We start from the raw sequence: 20,342 nt of genomic DNA, 5'->3' as shown, positions 1-20,342 counted from the left end.
ACAAATTGCTACTTTCTGCTTACAATGATAGCTTCTAACATCAATATGACCAGACCACCTATTATAATGTGCCAGGCACAGTACTAACTACTAAAGATACAAAATTGGTCCCAGAAAATATCCACATTACATTTATTTGACAAAGGACTTATTCAGAATGTATAAAGAACTGTTATAGCTCATTAGTAAGAAGACAAGCACCCAATTAAAAAAACAGATAGATTTCACAAAAGACATATGAATGGCCAATCAGCACATGAGAAGATGCTCATCCTTACTCACCAGGAAATGCAAATTAAAACAATGAGATACCACCGAGTCTACTCAGATGGCTAAAAAGGTGGACAATAGCAAATGTTGGCAAAGATGTGGAGCAATTGGAGCTCTTGTACATCATTGGTGGGAGCCTAAGCTGACATAGCCTGTTTGTAAAATACAAATGTACTCGGCAGTTTCTTATCAAGTAACATTGCTGTGTCACCAGAAATCCCACTCCTAGGAATTTTCCCAGGATAAGAAATATGTATGTCCACAAGAAAACTGTATATGAATACCTGTAGTAGCTTTATTCATAACAGCCCCAAGCTGGAAATAACTCAAATGTCCTTCAACAGGCAGATGGACAAACAAATTGTGGCTATCTATAAAATAGAATACTACTCTGCAATAAAAAGGAAAATAACTAATTTATGCAACAACATGAATGCTAAGTGAATCCATTTATATGAAATTCTAAAATAAGCAAAAGTAATCAATAGTGAAAGAAAGGTCCTTGCTGCCCGGGACTGGTAAGGAGGGTTGTTGACTACAGTGGGACGTGGGACACTTTCTAGGTGTGATGGAAATGTTCTATATCTTGCTTGTGGTCATGGTTACACAGGGGACACATTTGTCAAAACTCATGTACACCCAAAACGGGCCTTTTGGTATGTAAACTATACTTCAGTAAAAAGAATGGGTTAAAATGAATTCTACGAGGCAAGAGGAAGCTCAGAGATACCTCAGGAGTTCCTCTCAGTATGGGCGTGGTGTGTGCTTGCTTTCCTTTCTTTGTTCCTCAGCTCTGCACATCCCATGGGAATATTAGGTGCCTGCTTAGAAGGGGGAGAGTGAGCAGTCCTTCTCACAGGGCAGTGAGATGATGGAAGGTGAATTTGTAAAACCATGAACATGGCCTCTATTCTGATAGTCAAGAGGTGTTGCTCTGGTCAGATAATTCTTTCTCAGACCGAGGGTCCTACTGTTGGAAGGAGGCTCAGAGATTCAGTGGACTTTGTTGTTCACCAGAGGTATACCCCATCTGGTAAAGGCACCCCCAACAAGGAGGCAATAATTTTCTTTTCCAAAATCCTGAAAAATCTATGATTTGGTTCAAAGAACAAACAAGGCCAATGCTACATTCAAAGTGGTGGTGCCTTTCCCCCCCTTTTCACTCACTAGATTTTTAAAAATATATATGTTTTCATTGATTTGAGAGAAAGAGAGAGAGAGAGAGAGAGAGAGAGAGAGAGAGAGAGAGAGAGAGAGGAGAGAGAGAGAGAGACATCAATCAGTTGTCTCCTGCATGCACCCCAACTGCAGGATTAAGCCTGCAACTCGGGCTTGTGCTCTGACTGGGAATTGAACCAGCGACCTTTTGGTGCATGGGATGATGCTCAAACAACTGAGCAACACTGGCCAGGGCACTAACTGGAATTTTTAAAAATATATATTTATTGATTTTTTACAGAGAGGAAGGGAGAGGGATAGAGTTAGAAACATCGATGAGAGAGACACATCGATCAGCTGCCTCCTGCACACCCCCTACAGGGGATGTGCCCGCAACCAAGGTACCTGCCCTTGACTGGAATCAAACCCGGGACCCTTCAGTCCACAGGCTGATGCTCTATCCACTGAGTCAAAATGGTCAGGGCAACTGGAATTTTTAAAAGCTCACATTTAAGACTCAAGTGGTCATGGCAATTTTTGTTGATTATAAGGCCCCTCTTCTTGTTCCTGGTTTCTGAGAACTCCTTTGTTGGTTGTCAATCAGTGTGCTTATAGCAGGCAGGAAAAAATATTTCAAGTATTCAAGCAGTCCAATGTTTCTGGACAAGCTCATTCTCATCCCCTGCTTTCTCTAGTGCTTTTCATTTAGTTCAGTCGTCTTAAAAAACAGGCCAGCCTATTAAGAGACCATAGGGAGGGAAATGGCATAAAGGACTGAGACTCCTCTTTCCCCTTTCTGGGGAGTTATGGGAAGGGGGTACACAGATGTGGCCATGGAGGGTTGTATAATAAGAGGAAAAGGACGCTGGGATGATTGCATTTTGCCTTTTCCCATAAATGTGCAAGATTACATGATGGAATGGGCTGCATGTACTAGGAAATTAATAATAGATCCGACGGCTCTCCTTGCAAAGATGCCATATGTACAAGGACATTCATTGTAGCATTACCTCCAACAGCAAAAAATTGGTAATATTGTTCATCAGCAAGGGACTGGTTACAATAAATTGCAATGTGCCTGTACAATAGAATACCATGTCACAGACAATGATATGGAAAGGCATCTGAAATATGTCATTACGTGCAATGAGCAAGGCTAAGAACAGAGAGCCTAATATGGTACAGGGAGAGGGGCTGGGGGCAGAGAATAGGGAGAATGACTTACTTTTCCCTCTACATCATTTTGTACCCTTTGAATTCTGTACCACAGTTTGTATTACATGTAAGCAAACATGCAAGACATTATGGTTAAGAAAGAGAACATGATTGAGAAATAAAGAGCTCATTCTGTGTATGTGGGTGCTGCATACATGTTCTGATCTCTTAAACGGAGATCAGCAGTGGCCATAATTCAAAGGATTACATTGGGTTTTTGCCTCTTGCATCCAGAACTCACACTCCAGCTACAGTTACAGGGTACCTTTCCTAGTAGATTGTTGTCCCTCCCCTGAAACACACACTTCTTGGTTAGTAAACAAGAACTTGCAGGGACTCATCCCCATTTTGTTGATTGGAAATAAGATCTGGAAAATAAAAAAGTGCTTTTCCCATCACGACTCAACATTAGTAGAAGATAGTGAGCTCATATTTCCAAATGTCCTTTGTGTGTCTGCCTCTGGTTGGACCAGCTGTGGGCAAACTACGGCCCGTGGGCCGGATCTGGCCCGTTTGAAATGAATAAAACTATTGGAAAAAAAACATCATTTATGTAATGATGTTTACTTTGAATTTATATTAGTTCACACAAACACTCCATCCATGCTTTTGTTCCGGCCCTCCGGTCCAGTTTAAGAACCCATTGTGGCCCTCAAGTCAAAAAGTTTGCCCACCCCTGGGTTGGACTCACCCCCAACCCAAATCAGCTCTATTGTTCTTTCCTCGATCCCCTTAATAACCTGTTGGCAAATGTGCTCAGCATTGCCAGAACTATGAGCTTGCTGTGCTCATTAACAGAACTACTTTCTCCTGGCAGCTGGCAGCTGGGGATGGAAAACATTTCACTTCATCTAGACCAGTGGTTCTCAACCTTGGCTGCACATTAGAATCACCTGGGAATCTTTTTAAAATCCTGATTTCTGGGCCTCATCCTCCGGAAATTCTGTTTCTTTGTTATGGGGTGAGGCCACAACATTAGTAACTAAGAAACAGAATTTCTGGAGGATGAGGCCCAGAAATCAGGATTTTAAAAAGATTCCCAGGTGATTCTAATGTGCAGCCAAGGTTGAGAACCACTGATCTAGACTATTGTTTACTTTTGGCAGGGGAGCAACCTGGTTAGTGGTGGCATCTAAACAATGAGGTCACTGGGCCAAGCACCACTGTGCTGCCAGTTGAAGAATGAACATTTGAGAAACAGGAGACTTACAGAGCCACTGCTCATATCAGATATGTGGGTCAAAATGCTCCCAACCATAAAATAGAAATTAGTACTCTCCTGGAGTATGCTGTTACATGTGTGTAATATGTGGGAGTAACTTTGCATGTTTGGTCTTTGTGGGGCTGGGAGAGGTGATGGTATTGTTCAGAGGTGGGTTGTCTGTCTCCATTAGAACCTTGGGCAGCATGCTTTTCCTCCCCTTTCCTTTGAAAGCCTAGGACATTAATTCCAAATGGATTGTGTCAATGAGTAATGGTCAGAAATGCTCACCATTTCCCTAAGAGCTTCCTTGTATGACAATTCTGTCCTTCTAGAAAGTAAAAGTTGGAGACTCAACTGCAAAAATGGCCTGAATAATGGCCTCTCCTGAGTTCTCTTATCCCATCCAGGGCCAAGCAGACATCAGCATCTCCTCGCAGCCTATTGACTTCGTTCTGACATAGTTATGGGATACTTGTCTCAGAGGTTCTGATCACAGACCCTGACCTTCTCTTCTCTCATCCACTTGGAGGGTGGCACCTGTGCCTGGGATGTCTAGGCACTATGTTGCGGTTTCTCAGAGTTCAGAGAATTGCTTAAGCTGGAAGGAAGGGACCTTCAAGATTATTAGACTCTGAGCCCCATTAGGGGTTAGGCCTCATCACTTGTTCAGTGCTGTGGCCTCAGTACCTAAGTATGTTGTACATAGAAGGTATTCAATAAGTATTTGCTGATTGATTAATTTCAGTCCCAGCTCCATAGTGCTCAAAAGTAAATGATCACAGTGATAAGGATTAGTTGTGTTTCTCTCTACACACACACACACACACACACACACACACTGATTAACTCAACATAACTGAAAATTATGAGGTGCTAAGTACCCAATGAGCTCCATGAGACCAGGGATTTTGGTATGTTTTGTTTTCTTGATGCATCCCAAGTGCCTGCCATGCTGTCTGACAATCAGAGGCACCAGTAACTATCTGATGAATGGATGTATGTGATGAAAAGGTGCACTGAACATCAAAAGATTTACTTACCGACATGTATTGCTGCACACCATTCACAAATTTGGGTCCAGCCTCTTTCCTTAAATTGATCAATTTTGAGAGATGCTCATAAGCCACAAATTCATTGAAGAATGTCTTATAACCTAAGAGTTTGGCAACCATAAAGCTGTCCTGCCAGTCCACTCCCATTATGAAGGAGAAGGGCATGAAGATGTAGGAGCATATTAGCTACAGAAACCAAAAACAGATACTTTATTAGAATGGTGGTTAGCTTCTGCCTCAGCCTCCATACAAGATTGTTCCTGCCCCTTCTGTGTTTCCTTGAGGCATAAAAATCCCTTCACACACCCTTGCCCATCTTTATCCATTGGAATCAGGGTTGGAATTGGTCATTTGAAGCAATCTGGATTCTTGGGATGGGGTCAGGAGAGAATGACTGTATATTGGGCGGGGGGGGGGGATGTTAAGGGAGGGAAGTGAGGGTGAGAAGATGGGTGTTACACGGTAAGTGCGTACATTAGGTAAGAGTGTGCTCTAGGCATTAGGGAAAACTGTTCAGAAAACTTTTCTTAGTTTTAAGAAAGCTAGGCAGAAATAAAATGGAGGAGAAACATAGTAGAATTATACCTCGAAACTTAGTTGTGGGTAGTCGAGCATGTTTCCGAACCAGGACAGCGCTGAGTTCATAAAAGACAACAAGGCTATGAAGGCAATCAGATTCACAGCGATGTTTGCCACCAGGGAGATGGATGCGGAGGCTCCCTGCGTTGCGGCTTCTAGGAGATTCCTTGAATCACTTTATCAAAAAATAGTAATCCCAGAATTACCGATGAGTTTTCTGCAGATGGATATCACATGTATGGGAATGGCCTAATCAAAGCTCATTTGGGTGGAGAGACCAGCTCCCAGGCCCATGTCTGAGTCAAAATACTCACCTGAATTCTATGAAATCATGGTGGCAGAGTGTAGGTGATGGGTATGAGTTATATTACTCTTTTCAAATGGAGTCATTATAATATAAAAATTAGGAAAAGATAAAACTTTAGGTTTTAAAAATTATCTCTAATTAAAAATAGCTATCAGAGAATATTTAGAAAATATTCATTATGTAAGAACTAACAGTTCGAGGAAGGTCTGAATATCCATAACCTCACTTAAGAAATGGAACATGACTATCACCTTTGAGTCTCACCTTCCTGCCCCCCAGTGCTCTTTCTTAGTCTCATCTTCTTCTCTCTAATCTCAGAAGTACCTGGCTCCCTTAAAATTTGCTTATCATTCTCTTTCTTTTCAATTTTTCTACTTGTCTGTATCCCTAAATAATATGCTGTGTAGGTTTACACATTTGCTAACTTTATAAGTGGAATCACACATATTTCATATATACATTCAACAACTTGCTTTTCACTCATGGTTAGGACTTTCCCTATAATATAAACAAAGGATGAATCTCAAAAACATGTTGGTTAATTCTGTGATTTCATGAAACACTCTTGAACATCCTAAATCCCTTAGTCTCTTCCACCTTTTTTTTCTTTTCCACAGAGCCAAAGAAAATGAACCAATGAGGGGCTAAGGATTATTATATCACACTGTCTCTTCCCTATCTATATATATAAAAGCCTAAGTGACCGAAAGACTGAACAACCGGTTGCTATGACACGCACTGTCCACCAAGGGGCAGATGCTTAATGCAGGTGCTGCCCCCTGGTGGTCAGTGTGCTCCCACAGCCAAGCTCCTGCAGCTAGCCAACCTCCCACTTCCTCCCCCTGGCTTGCCGCCCCGATGGGCCCCGATTGCCAGCCAGGCCTAGGGACCCCACCCGTGCATGAATTCATGCACCAGGCCTCTAGTTATATAATAAACTTCTAGAAGTGATTATCCCATGGCTTTCCAATGGTCTTAAGCTCAGTGAATACCATACTATATTTAAAGTGAAATATCTACATTTAACAGTCAAGGAATTGTACTGACATTCAGGTATTTAGAAAGATTTTCCTCCAGTGTGAAAACAAGATTTTTTTGGGTGAAGTCTAAATAGCCACTGGGAAATTAAATTTGTTTTACTACCGTAATTCACTGTGCTCTCTGATGATCACCTTGAATTTGGACCTCCCTCCCGCTCTGGTTGTGTAGTGATGAACTAGGTGAATGTGTTCCACTTACCCAGTTTCCATTTTCATGGCATTCTTGAGGGTTATTTTAGGTGTTTCTGTCTCAGGCCAAAAGAGTTTAGCAACAGCCAGTGATGCGGGTGCTGACATAACTGAAGCCGTCAACAAATGGGTGGGTGAAACCTGTGATTTCAGGAGAAAAAAGGCCAACTTAGGTATAGCTCTTCTGTTGTGTTCAGAATAAAGGTCCCAAAAGTCTTCCAAGGGAAAAGATGGGCAGGAATTGATTCTATGTCAGAAAATAATATTTCTTTGGAGGCTTGGGAGAGCTTACTTAGCCAAATCGGCATTACCTTGAGAGTCATAGGGAGAAGAGATGAATTTGTGTGAATTAATCACATCCTTGAGGAGAAGTACAAACAACTCAGATCATTTCAGAAGAGGATTAATCTTGCACTGTAGGAACTTTCAAAGGAGCTCCTCCACCTCTCTGTTGTCCTTTTGAATGTTCAAATAGTCCCTAAAGCCCATACTTCATTATGTCATCAATTTAGATAGGGGCTACCTGTGGGGTACAGGCATGGATGTACCCCTCTCCATCTATCTTCTACTATCCTGAAATCCTTTGAGTCTTTACATAATATTAATTTACCCAGACTCCCTTTAATCTGTAAACTATTTCTGTTTTCCTCACTGCTGGTCTACTTAAACTCTTTCCCCTTTCCTCCCTGTCACCCTAATTGTTTCTGCATTCTCGCTTATAGTTTCAGAATTCTAGAATCAGCACCTCTCTCCCTACTCCCATCTAGAGATCTGGTCAAACTGCTATTCCTGAGGTTTCCTTGCTCCTTTTCTTCTTCCCTCTTTTTATTGACTGGCTTTCCAAGGCCCAGACGTAGTCCTGGAATGAAACACATCTGTCTTGTGAGAATTCCTAATCACTGGTTCACACAGCTGGTGTGTTATTCCATTTCTCCAATACGGGCTCCATCTATGTGCAGCTCTGTGCACCAGTTATCATAACATTCTCCAGCCCCATACCATAGGCCACTAGCTCTCAACTGGGCTGTACATTAGAATCTGTGGAGTTTAAAAAAAAAAAATTGATTCCTGAGTCTCATCCCAAGAGATCCAGGTTTAATTACTCTGGGTTATGGGTTTGGGCATGAGGGTTTCTAAAAGCTCCTTGGTGATTCTAATGTATGGTAGGGTTTGAGAACCACTGCTCTAGGCCAGAGAGAGGTCAGACAGCATTTTCTGTAAAGGGCGATGGAGTAAACAATTTTGGCCTTGGGGGCCACAACTATTCAATGCTATAGCATGAAAGCTGCTGTACAGAAATGAATGGGAGTAGCTGGTTTCTAATAAAACTTCAATTTTATTAGAAATAAAGGAAGTTATCTAGATTTGGCTCATGAGCCCTCGCCTCTGCTAATGTCAGAATAGTTTAATTTTTAATCTAATTTAAATTTTCAGCAAAAGTAACCTCATAATAAGATTTCATTCTTTTATGGGTGGATATAATTCACATTTAGGTGACAGGGATATGAAAGTGAAACCCCCAAAAGGTCACTCCATTCAAATGCCAAAGGAATTGTGACCAACTATACAGCAAAAAGGATACTCTTTTGGTCTCCTTATCCAGCAGCATTGGGGAAAAAAAGAAAAGAAAAGAAATAATAATAGCAAAGAAAGACGAGGTTGTATTTCCATAAGTCAATCCCCAAATATTCTTACCCCGAAAGAAATGTATGCACCCAAGACACTTCCGGCAATGGTAGCATACCCAGCGGTCATAATTGCGTGGAGTTCAGACTTGGTGACGTATGGTAAGTACGGTCGGACCAACAGTGGGGACTCTGACTGGAAAGAAAGTGTGGCCAGATTAAACATTCCCTTTGAAATTTTGGGACTTTATGACAACCTACTGACATTTCTATTCTCTAAATGCAGTATTTCTAAGAGCAGACCTCAGACCAGCTCTATCAGCAGCACATGGGAACTTTGTAGATATGCTGAATCAGAGGCTCTGGGGGTGGGGCCAGCACCCCGTTTTAATAAGGCTTCCAGGTGCTCCGGTGCATGCTGAGTTTGAGGACCCCCACCATAGGTGTCTGGCTTATTTGGACTCTAGGGCAGTGCACTTACAGGATAGAGTCATGTGTTGTTTGCAAAGCTTGCAAGGCCAATTCACCTAAGGCCGCCACCTAGCCTAGGACTGAATTCTGCTGGCTGTGTACACTTTTCAAAGGTGGGAACATCACTGGCCAAATAACTCTACTCAGTGGCCTGGCCTTGTGATTCCCAAGCTTCTGTAACTTCCCATCTTCCAGCTTCATGCGACAGACCCTAAGTCACTTTGCTAATACCACAGGGAAATGGAAACACAAGTATAAAAAAAAATGCCAGCAATAACAAGGACAGGGGCCCACAGGCCCTTTTCTCATTGAGAATCAGAGACACCCCTCTTCCTCTTGGGCGGAAAGGAATTGGAGAGGGTGTAGTTGTAAAGGCTTGAGTCCCATTAAGGAGAGCCGGTGCCTGCAGCGTGGGGCTCTCCATAAATAATAGCTGTACTTTTAGCATATTAAGTACCAAATTGAGCACCACAGAAGCATGTGTGCAATTTTACAATTTTCCCCTCATTATTTCTAATTGTTTGAAAAGATTGAATGTGTTGAGCTCCAATTTATGGACCAAATTGAAACTCAGTCCATGAGTCCTCTTACCCTGCAGGTAGGAGTAATCAACTCAAGATGGTGCCCTAATTAGTCCTGAGAGAGTTTATGACTATAATTATAATAATTTCAATTCCTACGGAAGGAATATGGGCCCCGCTCTAAAGACTCTGCTCCCAGCTAGCAAGCTGGGCTTACCAATAAGGCCCACTCTGCCTGGAGCAGTTGTAAGCCTAGGATTTGGGCCGTGTGCTTTCCTGGCTGACTTGATTTTCACTTCAAATCCAGTTTCCTGGGGCAGCCCCGATAGCAAGCATTCATACTGGGTTTCTGTGGTGTGTGATGCCATTCTGCCTGGAGCTACGTATCTGAATGATGAGATGATCATTACCATTTATTACGTGTCCACCCCTCAGGAATGCTGCTGTTTTTGAGGGATATCTGTTGGCACTTTTTTTTTTCTTTCTTAAAGGGACGTCAAGCAAAGAGACACTTTGCCTGATGGGTGAGAGATAAAAATGCTTTTGTTCATCAACATTTTTCTTCAGGCTCAGCAAAGATAGTGTTGGCCAGTTCAGAAAAGGGAGAATGAGTTCGAGTATTCATACAGCTGCCTGGTTGTTGGCTGAAAGCCTTTCTTGGTCTCCTTCATTACCACAAGCACTATACTAGGGATGCCTGGGCACGTTAGCAGCTTCGAGGTACATGGTGCGTTCCCTGCGAGGGGATGAGCTGCTGCCTCAGAAGGGTGAGCCAGAGACCTCACCAGTTCAAAAACTCAGAAAAGATGTACTGAGAAGCTGTACACAAGAAGCCCGATGTTTTTGGTAAATGAGTCAGTCTTTCTTCCTGTCCATGAACATTCAAGAACCGAAATACTATATTAGTGCACCCAGACTCTTGGAATGGATTTCAACTCCTCCTCCCCTTCTTGCTCTCATTTTTTTCCCCCCTCTTTCTCTGGAATCCTGGACATTGTCAATACTGACTGTTTTCTATTTTGACACCCTTCCCCTTGCACTGAAAGGAATAACATAGTTCTTTTAAAATCCTACTTTCTGGGAAGAGTATCCATTTGAGCAGATGTTTTGTTTTATTTTTTAACATTACAACTTACCTGTCCGACAAAGATATTGCCAGCAGCAACTACAGATTCAATAGGAGATGATCCCATAGTAACTAGCATTATCCATCCAACCTAAATGGGAAAAATCAATGAAGAACTATTTGTATATACACAAAATGTCAAAGTAGGGATAAGAATCTTTAAGCTGGAGCAAAATGCTGTGACCTTCAATTGTGGGCACGCTGTGATGGAGCTGCATGTGAGTATATCATATCTAGTCCAGAGCAGGCTGATCAAATCCTCCTGTTTGACTCATAAGTCTGAGTCACTGTATATACTTTGAACATTATACAAACGAATTTCTGTTGAAGTAGTGTAAACAGTCATGCTGGCTTTACTGTGTTCCAAGCACTGTGTTAAACTCTTTGTCCGAATAATGCATTTAATCCTCATAATAACCCTTTGAGGGAGGTCCCATAATTATACCCATTTTATTTATTTTTATTTATTTACTTGTTAATCCTCACCTAAGGATATTTTTTCCCTTTATTTCTTTAGAGAGAGCAGAATGGACAGAGATGGGGGGGGGGGGAGACAGAAGAAATCGATGTGAGAGAGACACACTGGTTGCTTCCCCCACGTGCCCAGACCCCAGACCTGGGGATCAAACCTGCAACCCAGGTACATGCCCTTGACTTGGAATTGAACCTGCGCCACTCCAGCCAGGGCAATGCCCATTTTACAGAAGGGGAAACCAAGGCACAGTCAGTTTAGTTGTTTTGTGAAAGATCGCCCAGCTGCTAAGTAGTGGCATGTAGTTGAGTTTTGGCCTTTCCTACTTAACTGAAATGAACATAGCTTATGGTCCGGTTTTTGTACTGGTCGTCCAACCAGAGCCTGTGGGGCCACCTCAGGATGAGGACTTCCAATTGCATTTTCTCTCCTTTCTGTTCAGACACAGTAATTCTGAATGTTCAAATTGACAAGCAGATAATTATGGGCCCTGGCTCTCTTGTTGAAATTCTGAATCTGCTGGTATTCATCTGGTTCATTCTCTCTCTCTCTCTTTCTCTCTCTCTCTCTCTCTCTCTCTCTCTCTCTCTCTCTCTCTCTCTCTCCCTCCCTCCCTCCCTCCCTCCGTCCCGCCTTTCCTCCCCCTCCCTCCCTCTCTCCCTTCCTCCCTTGATCCATTTTATTTATTTACAGAAATAAAAGGAGGGCCTGACTGTGCCAAGGCCCTGTATGTACTGCTTCACTCTCATGTGCATTCAAGCTCTGTTAAAAATCTCCTACTTTTTAAAATCAAACATATCAGTGTAGGACTGACAGTTGCTGAGGCAGCAGGAAGGAGATACACTTTTCATATTTAAAGCAAACATTGTGTGCTTACAAAACTCCCCTAGAAGCGAAAAGCAGCTTTGCCTTCCTCCTCCTTGCATTGATTCTCTAGCAGCCCCTAGACTTTTGTGACCTCCTTACATAGACCTACTCTGTGTAAGGTGCCGGGTGGGCAGCCAGGATGAAGGAATAATGCTGCTTTCCCCGGCAGGTGTCTGACCTGTTGGCGTCAAGTCTTTGACTTAAAGAAGTAATGGCTAATAGAAGTCCCTGAGATAACATTCCCTCCATGGAAACATGTGGGATTTGGGGCATTTCAATCAAATAATATGGGTGGTGGTGGATCTTGGTGCAAAGAGAAAAATACTTGGAAAAACTGGGATAAAAGGCCGATAAGACTTTGTCCCTGAAATAATCCAGTTCTACACCTGTCACCCAGTCCCTTCCAGTCCAGGTACCTTTCTAACGATCCACTGCATCAGTCCGAGGTAGTAGAGCATGGACATGACAGTGCTGAAGAAGATCACGATGGGCAGGATCTGGGTGGGTGGAGATGAAAGTGATCACGGGTTAATGTTGGCCCTCCTGGTGTTAGTAGGTTTCAGATCCGGCTCCTTTCTGCCTCCCTCTGAGGCATCATAACAATACTAGGAACTCCTCTCGAACAAAACAACACTTTTATTGGGCAGCTTCCCCATGGACTGTTCTCTTATTCTAATTTGTTCTGGGTAAGCTTGAGTATATTTCATAGGAAAATTGACATTTTTTCCCCTCTGCTACAATGAGCTCTTCTTACTTTAGTTTCTCTGAGAAGGAATGACGTTTGAGAGGAATTTGTAATAACTAGACCAACAAACTGAAGGTGCTACTGGGAGATATACTTGTTCTGATATTTAGCAGGCATGGGTGCCACCACTCAGCAGTGGTGGAGATTAAGTGTGAGCAACCTTAGATCCTTATTCATAGTGGCTGCACAGATCAGCTACAGCGTGGTAAGTGCTTACACACTGTGCCTCCTATAGAGGAAGCACTCATTCATTTAGCTTTGAAGGTAATAATTATTTTACTTCTAGATTTTTGAATCGCTGAAATGATTAAACTTGGGAAACTAGGTAATATCTGTGCTAACAAAATATTGTCTTTTTTCTGGATCCTATTTTCCTGATGCTCTTTGGGTGCCTTCAATGCAGCCTGTGTGTCTACAGGGAGCAGCTTGTACCCCGCGGAGATCACGCAGAGCTGTGGTCTACGACCTCCGCACCCCTACCCCACCGGACCCCTTCAAGCCCTCTGCTCCCCAGCTAAATGGCTGGAGATAAGCCTCCACCAGAGGCACAGAATGGCTGAAGACAGTTTGTACAAGATCTAATTTAGAAAAATCTATTAATAATATATATTAAAAGACATTCTGTGCCATTCTTGAGAGCTCACTCATGTCCCTTCATTGGCTTTAATGGGAAGGCAGAGCCCTTCTGAAAGCCTCAGGGAGCTGGAGGGGCTCATCTCTCCAGCGTTCCCACAGGGACTCTGCTTCGGTGGACAGGATAGATGTTGCTGCCCCCGGAGAACAAGATCTGAAGACACTCAGACAGTCTGGACAGCAAATTTCATCTTCCCTGTGGCTTTATTTTTCCCAGTTCTGAATTAAATTCATGATATGAGCACACTTCCATCTCAATTTATAAACACTTGACCTTTCCAAGATGGCTTAGTTATCTCAGCACCAAAGCATCAAATCAACGGTTTAAAAATCAGCAGTTTGTAAAGGTTCACCGTTAACAGTTGGCCCAACCGATGTCGGGGTTCTTTGGAGGTAAATTGGGAGTCACGAAGTGAGCACACAATTTAGAAGTGTAGGAACAATAACATACCACAAAAGAATAAAGTGGAATGAAAAGCCACATGCATCTTTCCGGCTCATCAACAAGGATGTATAGGGATTCCCCCAAGGAAGGTGAGCTTCCCGTGCTTGTGGGAGTCTTGGGAGGGAACCTATTAGGCCTGGCCATGGGGCCAGCTGGGCTTTCTCTTGTAGAATAACATCTCTCTTTTGGTTGGGAGAAGGCCCTGCCTCCAGGCCTGCATAGGCAAAGGCTGTGCTCAAGGAAAGATGGGAGAGATTTAGCATGGGGATGGTTCCGGAAGATGAGGTTGATGTGGGGAACCAGCTGTTCTGGTTTGCTTGGGACTGAAGGGTTTCCCGAGCACAGAGCTGTCACCGATCCTGAACCTGGAACCATTAGTGGCCTCTTCACTGCCAGCTACCTAATGTCCTTTTCCCTGAAATCCCAGGTGCTTTTACCCCGTATGATTTTCATAAGTATCTCAGGCATTCTACAAGCCCACTCCCGAAAGGATTCTTTTAATATTTCCAACTTCCTCTAGATGTTCCCCTTAATGCTATGGTTACAAAGTAAAACGTTTGCAGTCCACTGACTTCAGATATCATTGTAAATGAAAAAGGGCAACAATATGCTGTACACCTACAACTTATACCTGGTTTATGGTGGGTTAGGTTCTATCTGAACGACTACACAGACTGAGAAGTTATTGAAAAGAAAGTGGCTACATAGAAAAGGAGCTTGGCTTTACCTTGAATGCAAAGAAGTGGTCTGTGTATTTCTCACCAAAGACAAATGAAGCACCGGCATTTGTGAACTCCAAGAACGTCTGAGTTGAAGAAAGGAAAAGAGAAGGTCATTACAACCAATGAAATGGCGGTTACAATGCGTAGGACCTATCAGGCTCTGCAGAGGTGGGGGCCCAGCACGCTTGTTGGATTTGGTGGATAGACTTGGAAAGTTAATTTCCCAGCTTCCCCCACTTCTCCAGTGGATGGCATGGAAGTGTATTTTGTTGTTGTTAATCCTCACCTGAGGATATTTTTCCATTGATTTTTAGGGAAGTTGGAAGAGAGAGGGAAAGACAGAGAGAAACACATCGATTGGTTGCCTCCTGCACAAGCTCCCACCAGGGCCTGGGCCAAGGAGGAGCCTGCAACCAAGGTACGTGCCCTTGACCAGAATTGAACCCAGGACCCTTTGGTCCACAGGCCAGTGCTCTATCCACTGAGCAAAACCAGCTAGGGATGGAAGTGTATTTTTGAACTCTACATGCATACAGATTTCCCATCATTTCTGACATTCAATCTGACTCCAGAATGCTCAAGAATGAGTCAGGCGTGGTAAATTGTTCCAGCAAGTCACAAATGGCACATAGGTGGCACTAGTTACCACTAGATGCAAAGAAAGCCTGCTTCTTCTCTATCTGTGGAACTATTTTAAAAATGTGAAACTCTTTGGGCAGAATAAAGGGGGCAATCAGGATAGGGTGTGATGTAGTAGATGATATGGATAAGGGACACCCATACTATTAATAAACTAGACAGATGTTAATATTCTACATAAGCCAAATTATTTGTCTAACTCATGCTACAGAATTAAAATTTGGGTCAACTAATGCAGACAAATAAACCTATTTTTGACATGTCTTGAAAATTATATCCAAATGTTAAAAAGCATTCTAAAAGCAAGGTGTTCATTTGAACCCAACTTACCTGAACTTGTTTGCCCAACCAATCAAAGGCTATATATCCAGGCTTAGTCCTTAGTATTAAGAGCCCAAGAAGAAACTGTAACCCAAGTCCCCAAATGACAGGCCTCCAGTAAACCTATGCAGAAAGATGAAGAGATATTACTCATTAGAAAATGAATACTGAACTCAGCATCAATGCCCATAGGATCACTATTTCCTTGGAAGCTTCTCTCACGAGAGCAGCCTATGACTGGCTTTCTGTGGGAGGCCAAAGTGGTCCTGAGCAGAGAATCCCTTGATAGAATCAGACCTAAACATCTCAGGATTGCATCCTCTCTTCCTAATCCTCAGTTTGAAGACCTCCGTCCTGGGAGAGTATGTAACTATTATGTCATGCTAAATTAACTTAGTCACAAGAGTAGGCTTAGAAGGGTCATTAAAGGAGGAAGGACCTGGCCTTCCTACCATGCTGTTCATATTAGATATGTGCCATTACTTCCTCTGCCTGGAAAATGGAAAGGCAGAACATGACTTCTCTGTGTGCCCCAGGTTTGTTGATCTGACAATTTGTAAGTGAATTAAGTGAAATTCCACCCTGTTGAGGGGCTCTCATTTCACTGTAAAAGGCACCAATTAACTCTAATGCAGACCCAGAGAGTACAGCGGTAATGGACAATCATCTGCTTTCATTTTTGGTGCAGAGATGAGTGGCTTGCAAAGAACTATGGGATTGGAGGCATAGAACACAGTGGAGACGTTCACCAGAACATGGCAAAGAAGTGGAATCATATTAGATGACTTTTTTTATTCCTTTGGTCAATCTTTCAGCCAGTAAAATCTTCCAGAGTTGGCCCATATGAATCATATGCAAAAGCTTCAATGTCTCAGAATTCTTGCCCATTTAATGCGTTACAGGCAAGGAGGAGAATTGAATTCCATAAGAATAAAACTGTTCAAGGACAAAGTTTTGGGGTAAAACAGCCTACATTTCAAATGGAAATTTGATAAAATGCGGAATTCAATGGTAGACTATTAGATTATTTGCTGGTCTGGGGAAATCTGGATAAAAATGGATGAGTTTTCTTTGTGTGTGTGTTTCACAGGGGAAGGTGGGGTACATGAGTAGTGATTGGACTTGACAGGAGAGAACATCTCACTGGTTGTGTAACTGAAAAATCTCTGGAAGTGAAAAATGAGAGAGCAACTGTACAATGAAAGTTCAGGAAGAAGGGTGCCCTAGCCACTTAAAATATAAAAGTAAGGTGAGATAAATATTGAATAACAGTTCAATTTGCTCACACTCGTTAATCTGAGCAATTTACTCATGAGGGGGAAAAAGGGAAAAGAAACAAAAAAGATCGCTTTTGTACTTACTTTGGTTGGGTATTTGGAAAATAGAAATAGCAGGATAATGTATATGATGAGGCCCCCGAAGGACATCAGCTGCTGCTGGCCCAGCTTGGCAGTGTCAAAGATCAGCCAGAAAATAACCCCCAGGATCAGCAAGCTCCAAATCACCCTACGAGACCAGCACAGAGGCATGGGCGTCATGTTCTGTGCTGACTTGAAAAAATCAGCTAAAACTACCAAACAAAAACAAGAGCAACACACCCTGGCACCAGAAGTAGTGCTTCTAGACATTGCACCAGATCCTTTCTGGTTGTGGCTATACAGGCAAATAGCCAAAATATTAAGCAACATGTCTCCCTCACTCCACAAGTCTTATGGCTCTTGGCCAGTTCAAGGATCTATAAAGGGGTCAGAGAGGAGAAAGCATGTTTGGAGAGAGAAGTGTGGTGATTTCTTTGAGAGATCTCCTGGGAGTCCTCACCTCTGTTTTGGGAGATGGGTGAGGCGATACCTTTTAAGGGAGAACTTGAAATGTGTTCTCTGCAGTGGAGGGAACTTACCCAAGCCTTAGAGAGCTAGGTTTAGCCTGGGTTATGACTCTCTGGGGAATCTGGCAGGTATGACAAGTCTGACTCATGACTTGGGTGGCAGAGCCAGAAAGGGTGCTGTGTTGGTATTGCACAATCCTGGTTTATTAGGCCAAGGATATGTGACATTTCCTAGTAGATCCTACATGGGCCATGCCGCAGAAAACTGGTTCTGGATCCTACCCAGTAGGGTCACTTGGAGGGAGAGGAGGTCCCATAGACAGAGACTGGGGAAGAGCCCCGAGTGGTCACCGGCAGGACACAGGGTCCTATAGGAAAAAGTTGGCTTTAGGAATTTACAGGATTTTTCTCCCAAGGAGGCCAGAGCAGGAAGCCACCTTCCCAAGTAGAATCATCCCATATACTGGACACCAATTTTTCATTTAGTAGCACTTGAAATTAAGGTAGTTTATAGGGACATTTGAATACATCTCAAATGAGTCATTGTCGTATCTAAGCTTTGATTTACTATTTGTAAAATGAAGGCATTTTATTTATTTATTTATTTATTTTTTAAAATTGTTTTATTGCTTAAAGTATTACAAAGAGTATTACGTATGTCTCCTTTTTTCCCCCGCCCTTGACAATCCCCTGGCCTCCCCTACCCGCCAGTGTCTTATGTCCATTGGTTATGCTTATATGCATGCATACAAGTCCTTTGGTTGGAAGGCATTTTAACAGATACCCCCTAGGTTATTTCTAGATGCAATATCCCATAAATGAGGAAGCAATTTCAGAACAAACTTTTGAAACATTTGGAAAAACTAACACCCCTCTCAACTGTAATAAGAGAACCAACTGCATTTACCACTTCAGCCAGAACCAATGGCTGTCCAGAAGTCTTCTGCCAGGAGATAGGAACTCATCAATTTGATGTTCATATTTGGCCATAAAGTGATCCCAGATCACAAAGAAGATGGCAACCACGGTGATCACGAAAAGAGGAAGGGCTCTGTGAAAATTCAGCACACAGGCTGCAATCACCATGGCCAGGTAGCCTGTCCAGGAAGCAAAGGCAGACAGTGAACATCACCAACACTGGCTGGAGACCAGCTTCCAGCGCTGATTTGGCTCAGCCAAGGGCAGGTTCAGTGAACAAACCACTGAACACAAGAGTGCTCCTCATATTCTTTTTTTTTTTTTTTTAATATATTTTTATTGATTAAGATATTACATATGTGTCCTTGTCCCCACGTTACCCTCTACCCCCCCCCCCTCCGCTCATGCCCTCACCCCCCCGTTGTCCATGTCCATTGATTAGGCCTATATGCTTGCATATAAGTCATTTGGTTGATCTTTCCCCCTTACCCCCACCCTCCCCTACCTTCCCTCCAAGTCCCGACAGTCCAATCAATGCCTCTCCGTCTCTGGATCAGTCCTTGTTCATCAGCTTATGTTGTTCATTATATTCCACAAATGGGTGAGATCATGTAGTATTTATCCACTCTCCAGTTCCATCCATGCTGTGGCAAATGGTAAGAGTTCCTTTTTCTTCTTCCTCTTCTTAAAGAATACCTTTCAGCATTTCATATAATGCTGGTTTGGTGGTGATGAACTCCTTTAGCTTTTTCTTATCCGTGAAGCTCTTTATCTGACCTTCTATTCTGAATGATAGCTTTGCTGGATAAAGTAATCTTGGTTGCAGGTTCTTGCTATTCATCACTTTGAATATTTCTTGCCACTCTCTTCTGGCCTGCATGGTTTCTGTTGAGAAATCAGCTGACAGTCGTATGGGTACTCCCTTGTAGGTAACTGACTGTCTTTCTCTTGCTGCTTTTAAGATTCTCTCTTTATCTTTTGCTCTTGGCATTTTAATTATGATGTGTCTTGGTGTGGTCCTCTTTGGATTCCTTTTGTTTGGGGTTCTCTGCGCTTCCTGGACTTGTAAGTCCATTTCTTTCACCAGGTAGGGGAAGTTTTCTGTCATTATTTCTTCAAAAAGGTTTTCAATATCTTGCCCTCTCTCTCCTTCTGGTACCCCTATAATTCTGATGTTGGTACGCTTGAAGTTGTCCCAGAGGTTCCTTACACTATCTTCATATTTTTGGAATCTCTTTTCTTTTTTCTTTTTCGTTTGGGTATTTTTTGTTTCTTCGTATTTCAAATCTTTGACTTGATTCTTGGGATCCTCTTGTCTGCTGCTGGATCTCTGTAAATTATTCTTTATTTCAGTCAGTGTATGCTTAATTTCTAGTTGGTCCTTTTTCATGTCCTCCATGGTCTCACTATACTTATTGAGGGATTCATTAAATTTATCGGCGGTTTCCATAAAATTCTTGAAAAACCTTATAAATGTGGCCTTGAACTCTATATCCAATCGTTTGCTTTCCTCCATTTCTGCCATTTGTGACCTGTTTCTTTGTCTCCGCATTTTGGCAGCTTCCCTGTGTTGATAGAGTGGCCCTGCGCGCCAGGTGTCCTGTAGGGCCCAGTAGCTCAGCCTCCCCAGTTACGTGGGGTGGACACTCTTGGTGCACTCTTGGTGCCTTGGTTGTTGTAGAATCACTGGGAGGAATTGACCTCCAGGCCAATTGGCTGTGAGAATCAGCTGTGTCTGCAGTGGGAGAACTTCTGTGCTGAAGACACCCTTCTGGGGCAAGACTTGCTTCAGTGGGGCTTTGGTGCTCACTGAGTCTGCTCCCTGAGTGTGTCCCTTATGGATCTGAGGAGTTGCAGTCTGGATGGTCCCCCTCTGACCACTGGGTACAGTGGCTCCTGGATCTAAGGAGGTGCTAATTCAGCCTCTGCCTGAGGCCACACAGCAGGAGCCACGAAGAGGCTCAGCTGTGAAGCAATGCAAGCCGCTGCGGGGCCTTG

The 20,342-nt window shown here is 43.0% G+C and overlaps 1 protein-coding gene across 1 annotated transcript in view; it reads right to left on the bottom strand.

Annotated features, from left to right (window-relative positions):
• SLC28A3 (solute carrier family 28 member 3) overlaps positions 1–20,342 on the bottom strand; it is a 59,086-nt gene that overhangs the window by 3,727 nt on the left and 35,017 nt on the right. Inside the window, exons 6-15 of the mRNA XM_036331495.1 lie at positions 18,334–18,523; positions 16,963–17,107; positions 15,611–15,724; positions 14,647–14,724; positions 12,513–12,593; positions 10,768–10,848; positions 8,710–8,835; positions 7,025–7,155; positions 5,485–5,653; positions 4,888–5,085 (exon numbers count right to left, since the gene is read on the bottom strand). Of these exons, the coding sequence (XP_036187388.1) occupies positions 4,888–5,085; positions 5,485–5,653; positions 7,025–7,155; positions 8,710–8,835; positions 10,768–10,848; positions 12,513–12,593; positions 14,647–14,724; positions 15,611–15,724; positions 16,963–17,107; positions 18,334–18,523 (1,313 nt within the window). The remainder of the gene's footprint in view (positions 1–4,887; positions 5,086–5,484; positions 5,654–7,024; positions 7,156–8,709; positions 8,836–10,767; positions 10,849–12,512; positions 12,594–14,646; positions 14,725–15,610; positions 15,725–16,962; positions 17,108–18,333; positions 18,524–20,342) is intronic.

The sequence above is a fragment of the Myotis myotis genome, unplaced genomic scaffold (assembly GCF_014108235.1).
Source record: "Myotis myotis isolate mMyoMyo1 unplaced genomic scaffold, mMyoMyo1.p scaffold_m19_p_12, whole genome shotgun sequence".
NCBI classification, from domain to species: Eukaryota; Metazoa; Chordata; class Mammalia; order Chiroptera; family Vespertilionidae; genus Myotis; species Myotis myotis.
Note: the sequence above shows the minus strand (reverse complement) of the source record. Positions and strands in the feature narration are given on the sequence as shown.